Here is a 25,291-nt window from a genome sequence, read left to right on the forward strand (position 1 = left end):
TTTCTACCAAAATAAAATAAAATTTGCAGCAACTTTTCTTAATTAAAAAAATAAACACAGAGAACATTCCAAACAAAAAAATATCTGCATCTCAATTAAATAAAAAAATACAATCTGAAGCCCATCTTATATATTCTGTAACCCAATAAAAAAACAGAACCCTAATTTCCTAAATTACACCACCTAACAATGAACCCTAGTTTGATACCACCCATCTCTAACCTTATATGATGAACGGCACCTCCGACACCACCGTCGACCTGCAACCCGCGACCACCGCACGAACGGCCACCATCCCGCGACCTAACCGCCACCATCGCGCGACCGCTCCGCTCGATCGCCACCACCGCCGCACTCGTTCAGAGAATACGCACCACCTCCGCGCACTCCACAGAAGACGCAGAGTGAAACCAAAACGAGAACGAAACGCGAAACCCTAAAGGTCAGTTTATTTCATTTAATTTTCCCCATTCAGAAGAACACCGTTTTGGTTTAAAACGAAAACCCAGTTAAACACGCCAACTCGGAGCAGACTCGCGAGTTTGAACGAGTTCACTCCTAGTCTGCCGAGATTACTCAAAAACAGTTTAAAACCGAGTTAACTCGGTAAGGGTATGTGCAAACGTGAACTCGAACTTGACTCGCGAGTTTGACAACCATGATTGTGACTCTTTCCTGGAGATAGGAAATGATAAAATGTTGTATGTACTTACCTTTTTTAGCTGTGATTGCATTGATTTACTGATTGTTAATAAGTTTTAACTTTTAATGCTATATTAGCATTTTGAATACATTTGATGTGTGAATGGTTTATGTAAACCTCTGTTTTGAATTGATTCATTTTATGTGCAATGAAATTTGTGTTCTTGTTTTCCTTGATCTTGTGACATGGATTTTTAGTTGGTAGGTTTGCACCTGATACTTCCAAGTGATGCTGAAAAATTGCGCAAGGGTTTTGAGTTACATTAAACTAAGAAATGAATTTCATGGAGATCCCATCTGATGGAAGTGGCAAATAGTTTTTAATTCAATTAAGTAGTCATGTAGGATTTGGTATCCTCATGAATGTGATTACATTTGATTATTTATCGTGACCCTTGCCTGGAGGTAGGAAATGATAAAATGTTGTATGTACTTACGTTTTCTAGCTGTAATTGCATTGATTTACTGATTGTTAATAAGTTTTAACTTTTAATGCTATTTTAGCATTTTGAATACATTTGATGAGTGAATGGTTTATGTAAAACTCTGTTTTGAATTGTTTCATTTGATGTGCAATGAAATTTGTGTTCTTGGTTTCCTTGATCTTGTGACATGGATTTTTAGTTGGTAGGTTTGTACCTGATACTTCCAAGTGATGCTGGAAAATTGCGCAAGGGTTTTGAGTTGCAACTTGCATTAAACTATGAAATGAATTTCATGAAGATCCCACCTGATGGAAGTGGCAAATAGTTTTTAATTCAATTAAGTAGTCATGTAGGATTTGGTATCCTCATGAATGTTTACATTTTGATTATTTATTGTGACCCTTGCCTGGAGGTAGGAAATGATAAAATGATGTATGTACTTACGTTTTTTAGCTGCGATTTACTGATTGTTAATAAGTTCTAACTTTTAAGGCTATATTAGCATTTTGAATACGTTTGACGTGTGAATGGGTTATGTAATGAATTGAATGGTTTTGTCTGTTATCGTTTGATATTTGTTTTCGGTCTTGATGATCTTCAGGAATTCTTTATTTGATCTAATTTCAGATTAATAAATGAAGCATATTGTGAAGATTTTGGCATTGGTAGTAGCCATTACAGTGTTATGGATTGGCCTTTTACAAACTTCCGTGATTTCACATAGCTATACTTGGCTGGTAGGTCTTCATGTTATTATATGTTTGATTTTTTATTTTTTACTTGGTTTTCGGGAGAAGATGGTTTTTGGTTGGGGAGGCTCTGTTTCCAATGGTGTGGCATGCAGTTGTGCATGTAGGTTCCCAATCAAGGGGGATTGCTGGCAGCTAAATTCAAACCTAAGCCTTATAAGCAAAGTGCTTTGATCTTTTACAGCTTCATCAATCTTGTTGTAATTCTATTTTATTGATTTCTATTTACATAATGCTGACTATTCTCTGTTTTGCCCTCTGTGCAGCTACCTATATATTTTGTTGTGTCTTTAGGATGTTACGGTCTATTAATGGTTGGAGTTGGTCTGATGAATTTTCCAACCTGTCCTCAAGAAGCTCTATCACCTCATTTCTATTGACCAAAGAATATCTCCCTGGTGCCCCGGAAGCCTACACCGGTACTCCTTGCTTCCTACCCTTGACAAAGACATCTATATCACTGTCATTAATCATTTACTTGTTTTTTGTAGAGAAAATGCTTCCCAACATTAGCAAAGCGGAGCTAGCCGAGCTTACTAGGAAGATGAGGGGGGCTGCTAGCCTGCCCAAGGAGTCTTTGACACAGAAGAAGAAGGCTCCAATCGTGATTACCCAAACTCCAACTGATTAAGATGAGCAAACTACTTCAGGGCTTGTCTTCAAGAGGAAGAGGAAAGCGACCAGTCCCCCTACCGAGCATTCACACTCAGACAGCCAAACACCCCACCGAGAGGTTATCACCATTCAGGAGAGCAAAGCCGAGAGCTCAAGAGGGAAAAGTGTATGGGACCCCGACCCATGGTGAGGCTTTCTTCCTGCCCAACGAGGAAAATGCTAGGATCATGGTCCATGACGAAGATCACCTTCGCCATGACGTCTTGAAGCTATTTGGGCAAGCATTTGCCATAACTTGGCCTGTTAATGCTAAGGAAAGAGATCAAAAGGTTGTCGAGGATCAAAGGCTTAAGGAGAACATGGAGCATCACAGGGACGTAGAACGCCTTTGGGCTGAGATCAACCGCTTGATGATCTACACCAAGAAACTAAACGACTCTGAGTTGAAATCAACCGCCTGAACGATCTATACCAAAAAGCTAAACGACTCCAAGTAGAGAAAAAGACCCAAGAGGCCTCGAGCCTATCTGAAGACAAGAGCCAGCTCTTATCTGAAGTCGAAGAGTTGAAGAAGAAGGTAACCTCCAGAGGGGAAGACCTCATCAAAGCCACTGAGTCCTTCAAGCAAGATGCTGCTCAATCCTACCTTGTAAGATTCGAGGCAACCTTGGAACAAATAGTTGTTGTCCATCCCACCCTAGACCTTTCAGAGCTTGACCCAGGTAAAATCGTGGTTGATGGCCAATTAAGGGGGGATTAATTCAAACTTTTTATGGAATGTACTATTTATTTGACATCCAAACTCATGTGACACTTTGAACCTTTTATTCATGCTTATTTTGCGCTTTTAAACTCTTGTGATGCATATTGTCTTTTGGATTTCTAAAGATTTTATTTTTGTTCTCTACAGATACATGCTCCAACGTTTTGCCTATTAATTTAACTCATTCTTTTCATCATAACATAATAAATATAATAGTTGCCCTACAACATGAATACTGCATTTGTTCCACGATATCCACCTCACAAGGCACCTGCTCAGATAGTTGCATTTACTCTGAGCTCGGTCGTTTCATAGTCCACCAAATCAAATAATTCATCCAAACAAATTCACCTCATATGGCGCTCATACTCGGGTAACCGTACTTACATCGAGCTAAGTCGTCTTACCATGCACCATATCAAGTAATTCATCAAAATAAATTCATCTCATAGGGAAATTATACTCAGGTAGCCGTGCTTACACCGAACTAAGTCATCTTACCATGTACTTTGTCAAATAAATTCATTTTCACAGGGTGTCTATGCTCAGATGACTCTATTCATTCCCAGCTAGGTCGTCTTACCGTGTGTGAAATAAAATAACTTATCAAATTAACTCATATTCACAGGACGCCTATACCCAAATGACTCTATTCATTTCGGGCTAAGTACCCAATTAGTGCTACTCAATCAAAGCTGACTTACTTCATGCATCATCTTCTAAGAACAAATTTATTACTAGGTGACCTCGTTAAAAAAACCCCTTTGAAGAAAAAAAGTATCACCTTAAATAACATAATGTTTTGTTTTCTCATTCTGTTCATCTCATTTTGTTCACTTTTTTTGCAATCTGTTCATTTGCAATTTAATCTGAGCTTCCAGTTTTACGCTTTTGATCCAAGTTTGAAAAGGTATGGAAAGGTAATTGTGTTTGTAATGACATTGAGCTCTTCTCTTTTACGGTTTTTGTGGTGGTTTGCGGAAGCTTCAATAGGTTGTAGGTGGATCAAGGCTCTTCTAGGAGTTGTGGTAGCCTTGGAGGTGCATGAAGAGTAGGGAATTGAGAGAGGTTCGACCAACTCTCTTTGGTTGGTGAAAGGGTTGAAGATTAAGGAACTAAATATAGAGAGATTTAGGCAAGGGAGTATGAATGGCACAAATTTGGCAGTATTTCAATACTCAAAATAATCTTGTGAAAACATTAACCAAACACCTCCTTATATAGGCTTGGAGGGCTGGAATTTGAAGAGCCAAATACAAATGAAATGAGAGCCAAATGCAAAGTGTTGGTCACATGAAAAGTGGCGCCTATTTTCAGCCCATGTGAGGTAAGTTTCTAGAATGCTTCCATGTGCTCCCATGTGCTCATGCATCTAGTAGTTACGCTCATCTATGGTCAAATTGGGCTGGTCCTAAGTTCAATTAGAAATGATATTTCTAATTAAACTTAGCACTAGTGCAAAAAGATTAAAAGAATACTCCTTATTAAGTGTGGGTTTGCGCTTAAACGCATTTGTAAAAAACGCGGTGACATTTTTGAAATAAATTTGATTTACAAATGCGGTTCTAGAGTAAAACAATGATTTACAAATGCGGTTATATGAAAAACCGCGTTTGTAAATCAATAAATGCGGTTTTACTCTAGAACCGCATTTGTAAATGCTTTTTACCCTAAAAATTTGAAGCGCGCCACTCCAGTTTCACACGTTCACTTTCTTCTCCGCTCTGACCTTCGTTTTCACTGTTCTTGCGCTCACGTCTTCTTTGCATTTTCGTTCCTTTTCGCCATTGTAAGTTTCGCGAATCTCTTCATTGGCATTTTCGTTCCTTACTAGTTTTCGTTGGCGCATTGGCATTTTAGGTTACTGTTCCATTGGAATTGCTCCTTCATATTTGGTCTTCGCTGGTCTGTCGCTGCTCTGCCACCGCCCCGCTTCCGCCGCCGCTGTTGTCGCGTGCCTCTGCCACTCCGATCACCAGCAACCTTTGTTCACGGAAAGGTTGGTGTTCTATTTAAATTTTTTTGAATTTTTATTTAATATTTTGAATTTATATTTTTGTGTATTATAATTTATATATTATTATATATAAATTTGTATTTTCTTAAATTTATATTATATATTTAGTTAGTTTTTAATTACGTTTTAATAAAAGTTTTATGTTATGTTAGTTGTTATTTTTAGAATAGAATTATCGTGTTTGGATTGAGTCCGGGGGTGTTCGACCCTCGACAAATGTGTGAGATAGAATACTAATTATTAGAAAATCTTAACTATTCCAGAATATATAATGGATCGAGGTTGGATTAATGCTGTTCGTATAAGTGATGAATATGAAAGGGGAGTAGAAGAATTTATACAATTTGCGCAGCGTAACGCGATTATTAGTGGTCATGATGGAGCAAAGATCAAATGTCCGTGCGTTAACTGTTTGAATGGAAAGATACTGGATGTGAATATCATGAGGGAACACCTGCTATGTGATGGGTTTCTTCGATCTTATACAACTTGGACATGGCATGATGAATTATTAAATTTACCACATGTTTCCGTAACTGAAGAATATGTGGGTTCTACCATGGATGAAGCAGTACACGATGATGGAGATGATGATCAATTGGAGGACATGATTCGTGATGTGGGAGCTGAGTGTTTTGCAAAAGCGCATGGATATGGAAGTATGTCAAGAGATGCAGAGACTCCTTTGTATCCTGGATCAACTAACTTCACACGGTTGTCGGCGGTGTTAAGATTGATGAATTTGAAGGCAATAAACGGATGGACTGATAAAAGCTTCACGGAATTGCTCCAGCTATTGAAGGATATGCTTCCAGAGGGAAATACTCTACCTAATCGTAATTACGAGGCCAAAAAGATTCTTTGTCCAATGGGTATGGAGTACAAAAAGATACATGCATGTCCTAATGATTGTATATTATACCGGAAAGATTTTGAATTGTTGAAAAGTTGTCCGAGGTGTGGGTTATCACGTTATAAGTTGAAACAAAAAGATGATGATTCTATTGATGAGATGGAAAAGCATGGACCCCCAATGAAGGTTATGTGGTATATTCCCATCATTCCAAGGATGAAGCGTTTGTTTGCAAACCCAGACGATGCTAAGAATCTTAGATGGCATGCAGATGAGAGGAAATGCAATGGCATGTACCGACATCCAGCTGATTCTATTCAGTGGAAGAAATTTGATGATGACTTTCCAGAGTTTGGTAAAGAATCAAGAAATATCCGACTTGGTTTAGCTACAGACGGAATGAATCTGTTTGGTAATATAAGTACAAATCACAGTCCATGACCTGTATTACTAGTTATTTACAACTTACCTCTTGGATTGTGCATGAAGCGAAAATACATGATGTTGTCTATGATGATATCCGGTCCGAAACAGCCAGGGAATGATATTGATGTTTATCTAAGTCTCCTAATTGAAGATTTGAAGTTAATGTGGGACCAGGGTGTTGAAGTATTTGACGGATTTGCTAATGAAACTTTCAAGCTTCATGCCATGTTATTTTGCACCGTCAATGACTTTCCGACATATGGTAACTTATCAGGTTATAGTGTTAAGGGTCACAAAGCGTGTCCAATATGCGAAGAAGACACTGCTTCTCAACAATTGAAACATGGAAGGAAAACAATATATCTTCAGCATCAGAGGTTTCTTAGAAGTCATCATCCTTACCGGAGGTTGAAAAAAGCCTTTAATGGACACCAAGAGGGTAGTGGTCCACCAACTTCATTAATCGGTGTTGAGGTTTACGAAAAGGTAAATAACATAGACTACACCTTCGGTAAGTAAAAAAAAAAAGTCATCTGACAAATATTTGGAAGAAGAAATCAATCTTCTTTGATCTTCCGTACTGGTCGAGGTTAGAAGTCAGACATTGTATAGATGTAATGCATGTTGAGAAGAATGTGTGTGATAGCTTAATTGGTACACTTCTTAACATTAACGGGAAGACGAAGGATAGTCTAAATGCTCGTTTAGATTTGATTGAGATGAACATATGCGACGAGTTGGCACCCATAGAAATGGGTAAGCGTACATATTTGCCCCCAGCTTGTTACACAATGTCAAAAGATGAAAAAATTAGTTTTTGTCAATGTCTAAAAGGTGTGAAAGTGCCACAAGGACATTCCTCAAATGTGAAGAGCCTAGTGTCAATGCAAGATTTGAAGTTAATTGGGTTGAAGTCTCATGATTGTCACATCTTGATGCAACAGTTGTTGCCGGTAGCTATCCGTGGGATCTTACCAAAAAATGTTAGACATACCATAACCCGTTTGTGCTCATTCTTCTCTTCCATCTGTTGTAAAGTCATTGATCCCTCAAAACTAGACGAACTTCAAAATGAAATTGTTGTTATCTTGTGTGAATTGGAGATGTTTTTTCCTCCGTCTTTTTTTGACATCATGGTTCATCTAGTGGTGCATCTGGTAAGAGAGGTTAGATTGTGTGGACTAGTGTACTTAAGATGGTTGTATCCTGTTGAGCGGTATATGAAAATTTTGAAAGGTTATGTGAAAAATCATTATCGTCCAGAGGCTTCAATGATTGAAAGGTACATAGATGAAGAAAGTATTGAATTTTGTTCAGAGTACATGACAAAAGCAAATCCAATAGGTGTTCCAGCTAATTCATGGCACCACAGGCGTTCTACAAGTAAATGTTTACGTGGTGTGAATATTGTAAGCAAATCTCGATCAGAAGTCTTGCAAGCACATTTGTACTTATTGAATAACACAGATGAAGTTGTACCTTACATAGAAGCTCATAAAGCCATTGTGAAGGCAAAATAACCCAAGACAAGCAGAGAAATGGGTCTTGATAGAACATAATAGAACTTTCATGCCTTGGTTTAAAGACGAGGTGTTCAAGGATTCAACGGCATCAGAGATCTTGACCTGGTTGGCTGCTGGATTGAAGTTTGATGTCATCTCATGTACATCGTACGAAGTGAATAATTGTATATTTTACACGAAGTCCATGGATGAAAAGAGTACAGTTCAAAATTCTGGTGTTACTCTTGAAGCCGAGTCAATGCAGTTTTCGACTTCGAAAGATACAAATCCAGTACTTGGATCAATGGCATACTATGGGTTTATAGAAGAGATATGGGAGATTGACTACACTAAGTTTTCCGTTCCAGTTTTCAAGTGTAAATGGGTTGACAATAAAAGTGGGTTTAAAATTGATGATTCAGGATTCACACTAGTGGACTTTCGAAAGATAGGGTATCGAGATGAGCCATTTATAATGGTTCAACAAGCATCTCAAGTTTTCTACGTGAAAGATCCTACGTCAGAACATTGGTATGTTGTTTTACACGGCAAAAAACAAGGGGAAACCATAGATGATATTGAAAATGGTGACCCCTGTTCATTCACACCAAAGATAATGAATAAAGATGACGATGTAGTTGATGATGTACATGCAACCCGTAAAGACCACAGTGAAGGAATTTACATATGAACTTTCAACCCCCATGCAACCTGTAAATAAGCATTTTAGATTTAGATTTTTATGTATTATTTTTATAAGATTTTAATTCGATGCAGATTAACTAATGTTTGTTACCTAATTTTTTTAACAGAGACATGGATGACGATCATACCCCACTCAAACCTCGATCCGGACGAGGCAGCAGAGGACCTACTAGATTAAAGCGTCTAGCATTGAGACGTGCTGCTGGTGAGAAGACACGTGTTGACATTGACGTCAACACTGGAGTGGCTTTTGGTCCTAAGGCAGATGAGTTTATGAGCTATCTTGGAGTTGTTTCTCATGAGAGGCTCTCCATTCTGATTAATTCATGGGATGAGGTGTCAGAGGTCGACCGGAACATGATATGGGAGGATTTTCTGGTAAGCTTTACATTTTGATATAATGCTTTTTAATATTCATTGATTAATTTTAATTTGCTGATGTTATTTTGCAGGCAAACTTTGAAATTCCTGATGTGGAACCGCTTCGATCAAAGATTATATCCAATATCGAACTCAAATTTCGTACCTTTAAGTCAAGACTGACTTCGAGATACATTTTTGGCGACCTTAAAGACGAAAATCAATGTGTAAAGTACAACATATTGATGAAGAGACATGACGTCTTTTTAAAGAAAGCTGTCAAAATGAGGCTTGGATGGTAAGTGAAGTAACTTAACTTTTTTTTGTTTATATAACATTAATAAGTTTATCTTATTTACTTCAGTTTGTTTATTTCAATTATGACAGGATCGTCGGAAGAAAGCTCAAGAGATAGCTTTGAAGAATCTTACCCCGCACGTTATGTCTCGTTCGGGGTATCGAAAACTTGAGCAAGCACTGATGGTGGAAAAGGAGAAATCTAAGCAGGGGACGTTGTTTGAGAATGTGGAAACAGGGGTCACTTCTCCTCCATCACCACCTTTTCGCCATGTAAAATGGAAGAGGGCCCGAATTAAAAAGTCGGGTGCCCCAAGTTCTGAGCAATCCGGGGTTATCATCGAAAAAATTGTAAGTTATTTTTGTTATTTTTATTTATTTTAAAGCATTAATTATATTAATGCTTTAAAATATGATTTTTGTGTACTCTTGCAGGATTCCTTGGAATCCGACGGTAAATTTGTTGCTGAAGGTCGTCACGATATTCTGGTTGAAGCAATTGGACGACCTGAGCACTCTGGTCGTGTTCGTGCAACTGGACAAGGGGTCAGAATTAAACTATATTTTGGGTCTCGTTGATACAATCATTGTTCATTTTAATTCTTTGCAATGGTTGTCTCAATAAGACATGACAAGTTTCTTTAGGCACTTCCTCACATAAAAATTTATCTTTGTAGATGCCTATAGATAACTTGACCTTCACATAGTCAAAATAATCTACTAATAATCTTGCATGTGTTCCTTTACAAAAGGTAAGGCTTTGAGGTTTTTCAACAAGAAACATATTTTCAAAGGTATTTTCAACTTTTCCTTCTTGTTGAATGTCCTTGTGGGAAGGAACATTCTTCTCCCACGCCTTTTGCTTCCCAAGAGTTTTCTCTTGATTTTCTCTGTTTACATTTTCATCACTCTCACTAGTTTCTTTTTCTTGGCTACTATTCTTATCTTTGTCCCTTAAGATCATAGATCTTCATTGGGACATTGAGATGCTAATTGATCATTACCAAGGTATGTAAAACATGGAATTTTTCTAGCTTGAGTGTGTGAGATATGCTTGGTTAGGTTTTGGGAAAGTTCTAAAAATGTTTCTTTTATATGTTCTTTCCCTCTATGGAACTCATCCTTGTCATATGATACATAGTATGAACTTTGTTTTCGACTTGATTGTTTTCTCAAAATTTGTTTTTCAACTTTAATGCTAAGTTGAATCAAGTCATTTAAATCTCTATAAGGTAAAAGTTCAACTTTGTTTCTTATCTCAAGTTTGAGACCACTTAAAAACCTAGATATGGTGGTATGGTTTTCTTCATTAATCCTTGCCCTCTTAATATATGACTTCATCTTTTGCCAATATTCTTCTACACTCATATTTCTTTGATGAAGTCTTTGGAGCTTGTCCATCAACTTCCTATTGTCAAGTGAAGGAATATGGCGATATCTCAAGGCTCCCCTAAGGTTATTCCAACATGTAATGGGAGGGTCCTTGTGGAGATGTCTCTCTCTTTTTAGGGCATTCCACCAATACATAGCATCACCTTTGCAAGCAAACAATTGCTCTACCTTCATCTCCCAATATAGATATGTTTCTACATCTTTTTTTCCATAGAAATGAGGTAGCTCTACCTTAACCTCCTTTAGGTTTTCTTGTCTCTCTTTTCTATTCCTCCTAGGGGGTGGTTGATAATATTCATTTATTCTAAGACTTCCCTCCCCAAGAGAATCATGATCTTTAAAGCTTGATTCACGAGAATGTAATTTTTTTGAATTTGGAGAATTCTTATCCTTTGCTTTAGTCAATTCATTAATTTTGGTCTCTTCCTCCAATTGTCTATATGAAATTAATTGAACGTCCTTGGAAAGTTGTCTTAAAAGAGATTTTAAGGACTTCACATCACTTTCAAGAGATTTAGAGGACTGAGAAGACATGACTAAAACTTTGTGTTTAAAAGTGTTTTACCTTAAGAAAGAAGAGGAAAGTTAATGAAGGTAGCTTTCGAGGTAAGAGAGGTGAGTCACTAAGGACTACTTAAATACCAAGTCTTGCCTTAGCCAAAAGCTATCCCTCAAAATCTTCACACAATTCTTTTTTTAAGCAAATCACTTAGAACACAATGAGGATGGAGAAATCAAATTTTATGCAAGAAAACAATGCAAAGCTATTTAACAACTAAAGCAATTTATCAAAGCTTTAAACAAAGATAAGCATAAGCAAATTGAAGCAAGATTAAACAAATATTGACGTAAGGAAATCTAGCTAAAACAATTAACAAAGTTAATCTACAAAGCTTAAACTAGTCGTTTCCTAGGTGAGGCTTCTTAGACACTTTGAGCCTTTGAAGACACACTCACCGTCTAATTCGTGATTAATCCACTAATTATCAAAGTGAAGTGTAATTACAACTTAAGAAATGCAAAGAAATTAAATTGCAAAAATTAAATTTCAGCTTGCTAAGCTTTACACTCCTTTGATTTGTTGTTGCTCTTCTTTGTTGTGTCTTTCAAAGTGTATGGTATATTTTGGTATTTGTGTTTGTTGCTTCCTCTTATGATTTAAGCAATTAAATTCTCCAAAACAGTAACTACTAAGTAGAGCTAGACTCTCCTCAAGTCAATTTCCACTCAACAAGCACCAATTGAAATTTATCCACCAACAATATAAAGGTCAAGAAAAGAAAGTAAGAAACAATTACATTTTAAAAACAGCACCACTGCAATTGGATTTAATGATATGACACAACTAGAAAGAGTTCAGAATGAAATTGGACAAGCAAATAAAATAGGCACTCAATAAAGGATGGAACACAAAAGGAACCTAAAGATTGGCACTAGATTTGATTTGAAAAACCAAAACAGCACTATTGAAAATATGTGGTTTAGAAAGTGTGACTTCAATTATTTATGCTAAGTTGGCTATTTTGTATTTGCTTCTAAAAATTTAAACACAAACAACTCGGTTTCTTAACAAATTTTTGGCGTTGGTTTCAATCCAAGCACATGCACCAATTAATTGTGATAATATTTCTAAAATCAGTGTCCAATTACCGCCAATTGTAGCGCCAGAATGCACACTTTTTTTGTGTGATTTATCTTTTTTTTCTATTTTGTTTTTTCAACTGATTCTTTTTTTCTTCTTTTGCTAACACTTCAAACCACTGAAATCCAGAATCTCATAATTTTCTTTTAACGTATTTAATTTTCATAAAACAAAACAGCCAAAACAGAATTTGTTAAAACAGTGGATTCTATAATCTGGAATTAAAAATAGAATGAGATACTTCAAAAACACAATGGAATGAATGTGATGGAATTTGTATGGACCTAGCATACAAATATGAACTCAAACTAAAAAAAAAATGCATCAAAGGATCAAATCAAATCAGAAACCAAATTAAACACTCAAATCAAAACAAGAAACAAATGAATCAAGAAAAGTACTACTAAGATTTGTTGACAATTTTGGAATCACATGACTAGACAAAACTTATAGATCGAGAAAATAAAATGACTCAAACACATCATATGAACCAAATAGAAATTCAAGCAAGACTCAAATATCCTAAAATCAAAACAGCAACACAATTCACCATAGAATCCTACACAAAATTGAAAATAAGATGCTCAAGCACAAATTGAACAATTTCTACCGATTGAAATGCTTAGAATAGTATCCAAATCAAATTAAAAACGTAAAACAGCAAGACAACTTGAACAACATGAAGATAAGAAGAACTCAAGCAGAAAAATACAAAGAGACACTTATCTCTTGAAGACCATAGCTCTAGATACCAAATGATGACAATGAGCTATTCTCTTTTACGATTTTTGTGGTGGTTTGCGAAAGCTTCAATGGGTTGTAGGTGGATCAAGGTTCTCCTAGGAGTTGTGGTAGCCTTGGAGGTGCATGAAGAGTAGGGAATTGAGAGAGGTTCGGCCAACTCTCTTTGGTTGGTGAAAGGGTTGAAGATTAAGGACCTAAATCTAGAGAGATTTAGGCAAAGGAGTATGAATGACACAAATTTGGCAGCATTTCAATACTCAAAATAATCTTGTGAAAACATGAACCAAACACCTCCTTATATAGGCTTGGAGGGCTGGAATTTGAAGAGCCAAATACAAATGAAATGAGAGCCAAATGCAAAGTGTTGGTCACATGAAAAGTGGCGCCTATTTTCAGCCCATGTGAGGTAAGTTTCTAGAATGCTTCCATGTGCTCCCATGTGCTCATGCACCTAGTAGTTACGCTCATCTATGGTCAAATTGGGTCGGTCCTAAGTTTAATTAGAAATGGATATTTCTAATTAAACTTAGGTTTAGCTTTTTAAGTACCACTTTGCATGTTTCAGCACATTTACAAAAATATTTAAATTATGCTACTTTGACTAGAAAAGTAAGAAAAACTATGACACACTAGAGTCTATGACATGTAAAATGTGTCCTCTTGACCCCTCTTTGACTATGACTCTAGTAGTTGCCTCAATGTAGCATTTTGGTGGCCTCTCAAAAGGTTGGTGCTGGGGCCTCTTCCATCAGTTTGTTTATTATTATTATTATTATTATTATTATTATCCTCCATATATTTATTGTTTTACATTTTCAAAATTTTCAATTCCAAGATCATAAATTAAGTGTAATGATGCTTTCTGATTCATATCTTCTTTCTGATTTCTACAGTTGACTGTGCACACTTCATTTGCGATTCCAATATCATTATTATTAATTATTAATATATTAATATTAATAATATTAATTAATATTAGCATTAGCTTATTATAATATTTCTAATTCTAATTATAATTACTTTTTAAAATTAAAATTACAATTAAAATATAATGGGTAGTGTTGGATAGAATGTGAAACACTTCTTTTGCATTTTGTTATTTACCCATTCTCTTCTTTTGCTTTGTTTTTTCTTTTGCATTCTAACCATTCTCTTTTTTATCTTTTAACTTTTATTTTGTTTGCAGTGTTTTCCCTTCATCTCTTTTCAATTCACAATTTCAAGCTTTTATTTTTTCATTTCATCTATTTTATGATATTTTTTGTACATTTTTTTATCATATTTTTATATTTTTGGTTATGTGCATGTTAATATTATTTGTCATTTGTTATTGATTTTTCATTTGTGATTTTTCGTTTTGATAATTTTGTTTTCTCTTGCCTTTTTGTCCATTTTTTTTGTTTTTGGTTTTTTTTATTTTTTACTTTTTTTTTCCCATTTTTGACAAAAAAATATATTACTGTTGTTTTACGACTTTTAAAAGAAATGTATAATTTTTGCATTTAATCATAAAGTCAACTGCTTTTTCCTGTTTTGCACCGGAAGCAATCTTCAAGTGATTTTTTCTATTGGTACTACTATTTTTTTTTCTCTTTTTTTGTTCATGTGTTGTAATGTGCTTTTTTTTGTCTTTTATCTTTTACGTTTTTTTTTCTGAAGTGTTTTCCCTTCATCTTTTTTTTTTCTTCACAATTTAAAGCTATTTTTTTCATTTCATCTATTTTCCGTGCATGTTAATATTATGTCATTTGTTTTTGGTTTTTTCATTTGTAGTTTTTTTGTTTTGATAATTATGTTTTTTGTTTCCTTTTTCTTCATTTTTTTCATGTTTTTTATTTTTGTTTTTGTTTACTTTTATCCTATTTTTAACAATAAATGGATTACGGTTGGTTTTGACTTATTTTATTTTTGTTTTCTCTATTTTTAAGTTTTCTGTTCATAGTTTGAAGCCTTATTTTTTAATTTCATCCATTTTATGCTATTGTTTTTGTACACGTGGCACATAAAGAAAGCTTTATTTCTGATTATTATATAAGTAGTCAACCAAGGCACCCAATCCAACAAGATCAGTTTCCTAGATACAAAAAAATGTGCTTTGATTTTTCCTGAATGGTGCTCCAATTGGTCTCACCAATTTGTTGACAATGTTAAAAGAACCAAACTTATTATGATTTTTCAGAATTACTGAATCGCTGCAATTGAATGGCATTCTTAAATAAAATTTTGTATAGCTGTTTGAAGTTCATAACTACATCCCTAAAATGTATATCAAAGGGTGTTGTAGGCAAGATTTGCTCTCAACACTGAACCAAGTTTTCCAATCCAAAATTCAATTTACTAGATAAAAAAAATGTGCTTTGACCTTTCCTGAATGGTGCTCCAATTGGTCTGAGTAATGGAAAGTGAAACCAATTGCCAAAGCTTCCAAATTAAGTAGTTTAGGGTTTGTATTACAAATTTTAAAAATTTAGGAATTTTATAATGCAATATTTATTTATTTATTTATATTGAGATTTTGAATAATTTTGAAATTTTATTTATTTGAGATACTTTATTTATGTATTTTAAAAGTTTCGCACAGATTCAAGTTTTATCACAGTACACAGAGAATAAATCGATTTATTTAGTAATGAACAGATTTATTTTTACACTGTTAATGTATTAAAGCGTTTCTACCAGTCAAGTAATTCTTGAAATTATACCGATTAATTTGCAAGCCACACACACTGATTTTAAAGAGAAAATTGTGAACAACAAAAACAGTGACCTTCAATTTTTAAGCAAGTGATTAAGGTTCAATTATTAGCTTGACAATCAATTGGGTAACCTATCACAATCAAACTGTTCCAGTTGTATTTAACAGATCATATATCTTCTTCACAGAACCAAACTGATTTTCCAAAAAATAAGAACTGTATGAACAAGCCTAGAAAGAACAAATTTATTTTTAATTGAACAGATTCAATTTCTGGCAGATTAACAGATAAGCAAGAATTCGAGTGCAGGGATGAAGAGAAATGAACACACAACAGTTATACTGGTTCACTCAAATGAGCTACATCCAGTCTCACCTAATCCAAGGTGAAATCCACTAAACAAAATGTACCCAACACACTTACACAACCACTGTTCTTGAACCCTACAAGAAACTTGGCACACTTGCTGGAAAACACTATTTCAGCACACACACTCTTCAAGAAACCCTATCAAGAAGAGTTTACAATCACACTTTTACAAGAAAAGAAATATGAAACGAATACACATGATAAAGGATGCAGAAATCTGCCTTAAACCAGTAGAACAGATTGCTCAAACAGTAGCAGCACCTCTCACCAAGCCTTAAAACCAAACAAGAACAAGCACACTTTTGATTTTTGAAATCTTTCAAGAACACATGTTAATTCTCTGTAAATCCTTAATTCTCTGATGTAAAACTTGTTTTCTCAAATGTATGATTCTTATCTAAACGCAGGAACAAGTTTTCTTTTTTATAGAAAAACAACTTATAACAGATTTTCAAAAAATAGTTAAAACTGTTATAAAAAGAACAGATTGAAAATAAAATGAACAAATTTATTTTCAAAAGCAGTTAGAGAATTTGTTATGTGAAGGAGACTCAGTTAACCATTCTGGTGCACAGATAAAACGAAAAAAGCTTTTAACATACACATGGCACTAGGCTAAAAGGAATCCATTCATTTACAGATGAACAAATTTATTTTTCAAAACGATAACAGAAAAGACTTAACTATCGAAACACAGTCGTTTTGAAAGAGAGAAGACTTAGTCAAAATACTTGATGCACAAAACCTGATTTTCAAAAGCCTTAGTCAATGCATCAGTTTAAAAAAGAATCTGTTTATTTAGAAAAGAACAGATTTATTTTTATGCAGTAAAGGTGTTTTTGCAAAACATGTGAAAAACAGTATCAGAAAATATGTGCTTGCTCTTATCACATGGTCAGGGGTTAAGAGGTGAGTTACCCAGCAAAAAGCCTACTCTTAAACAACCTCTAACCTATACCTAAGACATTCTTAAAGCAAATACAACTATACATGAAATGTACACAAATGGCTTTATCAAACACATGTCTTGAAGGGGCAACAACCATCTTCAATAATCTCCCCCTGTTTGATGGAGACAAATTCCCATAGCTCTGTTGCTTTAAGAACCTGTACTGCACCAAATACTAAACCAGAAAATTGAAACATTGCATATCAAGTGAATTAGTTTTAAGGTGCAGAATGTAACTTCCTGTTTCACCTAGCTTCACCTAGCATGGTGAGCTATTTTTCTCCCCCTTTGGATTCATCAAACAACATTTAAGCATAAAGAAAGATAAAACAGAAACATAACCATAACAGTCCAGAAAACAAAGACAAATTGTTCAACATTACAGAAATTATAAACTGATAAACGAAAGCATGGAAAGCAAGATACTTCTAATCTTTGTAATATAACTTTGCAAGCTGTAACTGAACTCCTTCAATTTGATCATCAAGGTGCTGAAACCTTGCTTGAGTGGTCTTAAAATATGCTATCTGTTCTGCTGTCATGGCATCAAGGCGATATAGAACTTGCCTTTCAAACATGGATAACGGTTCACCTCTGTATTCTGGAGTTTGATAGGCAACAATAGCATTCTAATGAGTTGCAGCAGCTTCTTCATGCACTGATTGTGGAGCAGGTGAATCTCCTCTGATTTCTACATATGGAGAGCAGTTGAGTTATCAATCTCACTTACAGCTCTTGGGATGAGCTGCCATGCTATAATGTAGGTAACAAGACGTGGTGTTAGGTTCAAATGACCTGCATGGAATCTGCTTATGCTCTGGGCAGGGTTCCTCATACAACTTCTGTAATACTGAAGTTTGTTGAACTCCTGAATCCCACTCGTGTTCCTTTTTCCAACCTTTAGACCAGAATATTTGATTCTAGCCATTGAATTTCAGACATCACTGGTGACCTTCATTTTGATTCCTTTCACATAGGATACGATGTTCTTTCCATCCAAGGTTAGATTAGTGTAAAACACCTTAACTAAATCAGGATACACATTACCAGTTAATTCCAGCAGCTTTTTCAATTTCTGGTGCTTCAATGCAGACCTTGTTTCAGCCAATTTCTCTGATTTCAGCCAGTTGAAATCCAGTACCTTGGGTATGTTAATCTATTTTCTGCTCATTTTGTGAATGTAGGCATTGATACCCTCTTCATCTCCATCGAACCAGCCTTCCAGCACACCTTGAAAGGTGCTTTGCTTATTCTGATTTTTCTTTTTCTGTCTTGAAGAGAAGCCATGGTTGAACCAGATTTTTCTTGTGTTTCAAATGGTGAGAACCGAAAATGGGCAACCAATGTGGGTAGCAGTTTTTCACACAGATTTATATTGTAAAATGAATGAGATGATGGAGCAGTTATGAATGGATATGCACGAAGATTTTATGCTCTGAAATTGTGCAGAGAATCTTTGAAAAATGCAGCAAAATATTTGGGGTCACGATACACACATACCATACCTTCATTGAGCAACCAATGCATCAAATCAGTTACATAACCATGACCAAAACCGTCAAATGTATAGTGGTTAATGCCCACTAAGTCAGTCAATTAATCAAAGATCAGAATTTCTCTTTCCTAGTCATCAAAGCATATCAGTACCAAAAATAAACACTTTTAATTGCAAATAAACAGATTTAATTTTTTACTGCTAGGCACAATTGACATTTATAATTCCCAATTCATTTAGTAGAAAATTAAACCTATCTTTAGCCAATGGTTTTGTAAACAAATTTGCAAGCTGTAAATCTGTACCAATGAACTTAATCTCACATGTTCCATTTGAAATGTGTTCCCTTAGGAAATGATGCCTAATTTCAATGTGTTTTGTTCTAGAATGCATAACAGGATTTTTGGTTAAGTTGATTGCACTTGTGTTATCACACAGCAGAGGTATATGGTTAAGTAAGATACCAAAGTCATTGAATTGTTGTCTTAGCCATATGGTTTGAGCACAACAACTCCCTACTGCAATGTACTCTGCTTCTGCAGTGGAGAGATCAACACATGCCTGTTTTTTGCATTACCATGAGATCAAGCTTGATCCAAGCAAGTGACAGGTACCATTGGTGCTCTTCCTATCAATTTTGCAACCTGCAAAGTCTGAATCAAAATATCCAGTTAAAATCAATGAAATGTTACCTGGATACCACAAGTCAACATCTTTAGTTCCTTGCAAATATTTCAGAATCCTTTTGGCAGCATTGTGGTGTGATTCTTTAGGAGCAGATTGAAACCGAGCACACATGCATACTGCAAACATTATGTCAGGCCTGCTGGCAGTGAGATAGAATAGAGATCCTATGAGTCCTCTGTATTTGGTTTCATCAACAGAAATTCCAGCTTCATCATGATCCAAGTGACAACTAGTTGAGAAGGGTGTGCTGATTGGTTTGCACTTGTCCATTTCAAATTTTCTCAACAGATCCTTGCAATACTTAGCTTGATTCAAGAAAATGCCATCCTTGAGTTGTTTGACCTGCAAGCCTAGAAAATAGTTCAACTCACCCATCATTGACATTTCAAACTCACTATTCATGATTTCCACTAAAGTTTCACACAATTCTTCATTGTTTGATCCAAAAATGATGTCATCCACATATACTTGTACTAGAATTGTGTCATCTCCTTTCTTCTTAATGAACAAGGTCTTATCTGATGTGCCTCTGTCATAGCCTTGTGAGGTGAGGAAATCTCTTAGCCTCTCATACCATTGCCAAGGAGCTTGCTTGAGCCCATAAAGAGCCTTTTTGAGTTTGAACACGTGTTCTGGATGCAGATGGTCTTCAAAACCTGGTGGTTGTGAAACTAATACCTCTTCATTTATATAACCATTAAAGAAGGCACTCTTCACATCCATTTGGAATAGCTTGAACCCTTTGATGTAGGAGAAGGCAAGCAGCAATCTAACAGCTTCTAGCTGAGCCACTGGTGCATATGTCTCATCATAATCTATTCCTTCTTCTTGATTATACCCTTCAGCCACTAGCCTAGCCTTATTTCTGGTAATCACCCCATGCTCATCCATCTTGTTTCTGACCTACTCTTAAACAACCTCTAACCTATACCTAAGACATTCTTAAAGCAAATACAACTATACATGAAATGTACACAAATGGCTTCATCAAACACATGTCTTGAAGGGGCAACAACCATCTTCAACAAATATAATGTGGACATGAAAAATAAACATATATCGCAGCTTGAATTTTGAATGCATGTATATAACAATGTTTGGAATGTATCCTAACTATAATTTTGGATGCATATAATAGGGTGTTGTATAAAGTTAATATTTCCATCTGAAAAAAGTATACCAGAAGGTGTTGTAGGCAAAATGTGTTCATTTTTTGTCAGACAAATTTCGTTTTGTTTGACAAGTTGTATAACACATGATGCTTCTTTTAATATTACAAGTTTCTTTCAACATGAGAGTAGTCAACCAAGGCACCTAATCCAAGAAGATCAGATTCCTAGATAAAAAAATGTGCTTTGATGTTTTTCCCGAATGGTACTCCAATTGGTATGACCAATTTTTGTTGACAATGTTCAGAGAACCAAAAACTTATTATGATTTTTTCATAATTACTGAATCACTGCAATTGAATGGCATGCTTAAAATGTATATCAGAGGGTGTTGTAGGCAAGATTTGTTCACAACAGTGAACCAAGTTTTCCAATCCAAAATTCAATTTCCTAGATAAAAAATAGTGCCTTGACCTTTCCTGAATGGTGCTCCAATTGGTCCGAGTAATGGAAAGTGAAACCAATTGCCAAAGCTGCCAATCCTATGAAGCTTTTGGTGGTAGAGCAAAAGGTTTGTTGATGGAAACCAAGTAGAGGATGCTCAAGCCCATGAAGCCCAAGCCCAACAAGGGGCCCAAGCCCATCAAGGGGTCCAAGCCCAACAAGGGGCCCAAGCCCAACGAATTACTAGGAGCATGGCAAGAGCTTTGGGACAAGAGTATAATAAGATGGCTCTTCTTATTTCTTTTGTAGAATAGGGGTGTGGATGTAATAAAAAGGTGTAAGTAGTAAGGGAGTATAGGGGGGAGTGTAGATAGGAGATTAGGAGGTGCCAAACTAGGAAGGAAAGTCACACTTCCTTCATTGTCTAGATTGGCGCCGAATTTCATTGCATTTGTGTGTCATTTAGCTTGCATTTTCAGCACCTCATAGGCTATAAATAAGGTTCTTCTCTTTGTATTTTTCAGATTGGAATTTTATAGTAGAGAGACTATACTCAAATTTGGAGAGAAATTGTGAGTCTTGAGTCTTCTTCTTCCTTTGCCTTATCTTGTGAGCAATGGTGAGCTTCAAGTGGCGGCACTCCATCACTTATCTTGGATCAAGGAACCAAGTGGCGTGAAGTGTTCTTCCAATTCTCAAAATCCAGCAAACTCCTTCTATAAGTGTTCTTCCTTCATGTTCTTTCAATTCCATTCGGTAGATTAGATTTGCTTGTTATTTCCTTTCATTTGTACCGATTAGATTTATATTTCCAGCTTTGTTTTGTATAATCTGTTCGGTGCAGTTTCATTCATTTCCATTTTCTGTTCGGTTTATCTTTTATGTTCTTCCATTCTTTGTGTTTTGATTCCATTTGACAATATATGGACTTCCATATGAGTCTTGGTTGGTGCTAAGTCTTGGTGAGTTCTTGAATTAGAACATTGATCCAATTCTAAGTAAAGTGCCATTTATGACCAGCTCAAGTTGCTCCTAAGAATGTCAAAGAATCATGTATTCTTGTTGTTGCATTCACATCATGTGGTATCTAGAGTCTAGGCTTGTTTCTTGCTTAAATTTTGAGTTGTATTGCACTTTACTTTCAAGAGCTCTTAAATTCAAGTTGTTTACCTTTCTGTTTTAGGATTTATTTTGAGTTTTCTTGTTGTTTTTCTTTTGTTACACCATGTGTTTGTGAAAAGGATTCTAGCACTCATTGTTCATATGAGTATGGCTGCTCTTGTGGAATGGCATTCTCCTTCCTAGAGCTGACCTTAAGCTTCCTTTCACTTGTGGTTATATCTTGTTATTTGTCTTTTAATTTTGTAATCATGTCAAGTTTTGTCTTAGTCATGTTATTCCATAATTGTCATTACTTCTAGTAGTACTTTTATTGCTTTAATTGTTTCTTGTTTTGGTTTACTTTCTGTTTTTTAGTTTATTGCTTGATCCTTTGTGCATTTTCATTTTTAGATTTGAGTTCATGCTTGTATCTTCATTCTATACAAGTTCCTTTACACAAATTCCATTATGTCTTTGTTAGTTCATCATACTGTTTTTTTTTTCATTCCTAAATAGGCTCCTCTGTTTTCTTACAAACGTGCTACTGTTTTCAATTTACTGCAATTAATTGGCTCATGGGAAATTTGTGAAAATTTGGATTTACATTCTTCAAAGTGTTACAAAGGCATAGAAAAAAAGAATTACTCAAAAATTCCAAGTACACAAAAAATGATAAATAAAATACGAACAGTGTACAATTCTGCCGAAAAAAATATGGTAATCTGGCAGCGATTTTGAAAAATTTATTTCTCTCAATTGGCTTACTGTTTTTACCTCATTCCAGTGCCATTATTGAGTTAAGACATTGAAGTTTCTGTGGTTAATTTTTCACATTCCAGTTCGCTTTCAATCAGTACAGTTAAATCTGTAAACATAGCACAGTTTGCATTTAAATTTTTTTTTTCCAGTAGCTGTTTTCTGTTTTTTTTTTTTCAATCTACTCTAGCACTTTTCTTTAGGAATCTTTTTGTCTGCCTTCTTTATTAATTGAGTTCCTTATTTTCTTGATTGTCTTTCATTCATATTCTTTCTGGTTTGTCATACATTGCTCTCTGTTTTTTTTGGTTTAGCTTTTATTGTTTACACCTTTTTCTTGCTTGTCTTTTTGTTCTTCTTAAAGTTGTGTGGAGACTTGTTCTTAAGTAAGTTGGTTTGCTGTGACATATTTCACTTGAAGCTACTCCATTCCACAAGAAAGGCTTGGTTGAGGACAGAATTTTTTCTTGGAGTGGTTTGAGTGCTTTCTTGGGCATTTTCCAGCAACCTATATCTCACTGTTTTTTTAATTGTCTAACAAGTTTCTTTCACTGTTTTGTTTTCTGTTTTTGTGTATTTTCTGCTCATGGCTCATTTCTCTAGTGGAGAGTCCTCCAAACCGTGCTCACCACAAAAGGCAGCCCTTTATGAGGACTTAAAGAATGCCAAGCAATCCAATGCTCACTATCTTGAGGTGATAAGGAAGATGGAAGCACGACTCCAAAGTTTGGAGCTAAACCGAGAAGAAATGCATCAAAACCGTGAGAGAAGAACTCCTCCTCCTAGTCGGCATTCTTCAAGGCACTCCCATGGTTATTATGAAGATAATCCAAGGCCAAGACATCATCACCATGAAGAGAGGCGCCAACATGTGGCTGACCCTTGTTCTCCTAATGTAAAACTTCCTAGTTTTAGTGGTGAAAGTGATCCCAATGTATACTTAGGATGGGAGGCTAAGGTGGACCAAATTTTTGATGTAAATGGGGTTAGGGATGAGCATAGGGTTAAGTTAGCTTCTTTAGAATTTTTGGACTATGCCATGCAATGGTGGCATCAATACCTCATGGACATTGACCTACACAAGAGGCCGCCCGTGGTCTCTTGGAACGATTTGAAAGCATGTTTACGTGCTAGATTCGTACCCCCACACTTTAGGAAAGACCTTATGTTGAAACTCCAACGGTTTCATCAAGGCGCGCTAAGTGTGGATGATTACTTTAAACAACTAGACAAGCTTTTAATTCGCGTTAATATGGATGAGAGTGATGAAGCTAAGATAGCTAGGTTTGTGAGTGGCCTTCGAAGGGACATTCAAGACGTGGTAGAGTTACAAGAATATTCTTCTTTGGAAAATGTGGTGCACCTTGCTAGCAAAATTGAAAATCAACTTGCAAGGAAAAATGCTTTCAAAAATTCTTCTAAGGATAACTACTACCACTCTTCTTGGAAAAATAAAAATAACTCTTTTTCAAATATCCCTTCTAAGGACTCTACTTTCAAACCTAGAGAGTCTAAGCCTTCCACTTCCAATTCTAGGCCTAAATCACCACCTAAAACGTCTAGTAAGAAGTGTTTTAAATGTTTAAGCTATGGACATATTGCTTCTAATTGCCCTTCTAAACGAGCTATGTATATGCATGATGGGGTAGATAGTAGTGAGCATGGGTCCGAATCTTCTAGACATTCCTCACCTTCTAGATCCCCAAGTGAGAGTGAAAGTGAAAGCCCACATGAGGGTGACCTATTAGTAATAAGACACATGCTTGGACAAGTGTTAAAACCTTTTGATGAAACTCAAAGAGAAAATATATTTCATTCAAGGTGTCTTATTAGTGATAAAGTATGCTCTTTGATTGTGGATGGGGGGAGTTGTGCGAATGTGGCAAGCACAAGAGTGGTAGACAAACTTGGATTGCCTACCATCTCTCATGCCAAGCCCTACAAGTTACAATGGTTGAGTGAGGTGGGTGAGATAGTAGTGAACAAACAAGTCCTCATTACCTTTTCCATTGGCAAATATAAAGATGAGGTCTTGTGTGATGTTGTTCCAATGGAAGCTACTCATATACTTTTAGGTAGGCCATGGCAATTTGATAGAAAAAAATTTCATGATGGCTTTACCAACAAAATTTCTTTTAACTTCCATGGACACAAAGTCATTCTTAAGTCTCTCTCTCCAAAGGAAGTACATGAGGACCAAATCAAAATGAGAGAAAAGAGAGAGAAAGAAAAAGATATAAAAAATTCCAAGAGAAGCCTTCTCATATCTTCCCAACAAGTTAAAAAGGTAATAGTTACTCACAAGCCTATCTTTTTAGCTATTCCTAGACCTAGTGAATATGAGTCGGCTATGGATAGTCCCACATGTTTGGACCATTTGGTAAAGGAATATGAAGATGTGTTTCAAGATCCTCCTAAAGGCTTACCACCTCTAAGAGGGATTGAACACCAAATAGACTTCATGCCCGGGGTTTCTTTACCAAATCGCCCTGC

The 25,291-nt window shown here is 35.7% G+C and overlaps 2 protein-coding genes across 2 annotated transcripts; both read left to right on the plus strand.

The window, feature by feature from the left end:
* The first annotated feature begins 300 nt into the window (after nt 1-300).
* LOC137821279 (dolichol-phosphate mannose synthase subunit 3-like) lies at nt 301-3,343 on the plus strand. Its single transcript, XM_068625796.1, has 4 exons — nt 301-442; nt 1,755-1,864; nt 2,143-2,295; nt 2,368-3,343. Exons 2-3 carry the CDS (start codon nt 1,763-1,765, stop codon nt 2,254-2,256), a joined length of 216 nt encoding a protein of 71 aa, XP_068481897.1. The 5' UTR covers nt 301-442; nt 1,755-1,762; the 3' UTR covers nt 2,257-2,295; nt 2,368-3,343.
* Nucleotides 3,344-5,049: 1,706 nt separating this feature from the next.
* Nucleotides 5,050-10,224, plus strand: LOC137821281 (uncharacterized). Its single transcript, XM_068625797.1, has 5 exons — nt 5,050-5,253; nt 8,865-9,135; nt 9,210-9,415; nt 9,505-9,765; nt 9,850-10,224. The coding sequence occupies exons 2-4, from the start codon at nt 8,869-8,871 to the stop codon at nt 9,530-9,532; spliced, it is 501 nt and encodes a 166-aa protein (XP_068481898.1). The 5' UTR covers nt 5,050-5,253; nt 8,865-8,868; the 3' UTR covers nt 9,533-9,765; nt 9,850-10,224.
* Nucleotides 10,225-25,291: the final 15,067 nt, after the last annotated feature.

The sequence above is a fragment of the Phaseolus vulgaris genome, chromosome 9 (assembly GCF_000499845.2).
Source record: "Phaseolus vulgaris cultivar G19833 chromosome 9, P. vulgaris v2.0, whole genome shotgun sequence".
Lineage (NCBI taxonomy): Eukaryota > Viridiplantae > Streptophyta > Magnoliopsida > Fabales > Fabaceae > Phaseolus > Phaseolus vulgaris.

Excerpts from the sequence above, each read along its gene's own strand:
- LOC137821279 (XM_068625796.1), top strand. The coding sequence starts at position 1,763 with ATGAAGCATATTGTGAAGATTTTGGCATTGGTAGTAGCCATTACAGTG. Across the intron at positions 1,865-2,142 it reads CACATAGCTATACTTGGCTG|CTACCTATATATTTTGTTGT; the intron begins GTAGGTCTTCAT and ends CCCTCTGTGCAG.
- LOC137821281 (XM_068625797.1), top strand. The coding sequence starts at position 8,869 with ATGGATGACGATCATACCCCACTCAAACCTCGATCCGGACGAGGCAGC. Across the intron at positions 9,136-9,209 it reads TGATATGGGAGGATTTTCTG|GCAAACTTTGAAATTCCTGA; the intron begins GTAAGCTTTACA and ends GTTATTTTGCAG. Across the intron at positions 9,416-9,504 it reads GTCAAAATGAGGCTTGGATG|GATCGTCGGAAGAAAGCTCA; the intron begins GTAAGTGAAGTA and ends CAATTATGACAG.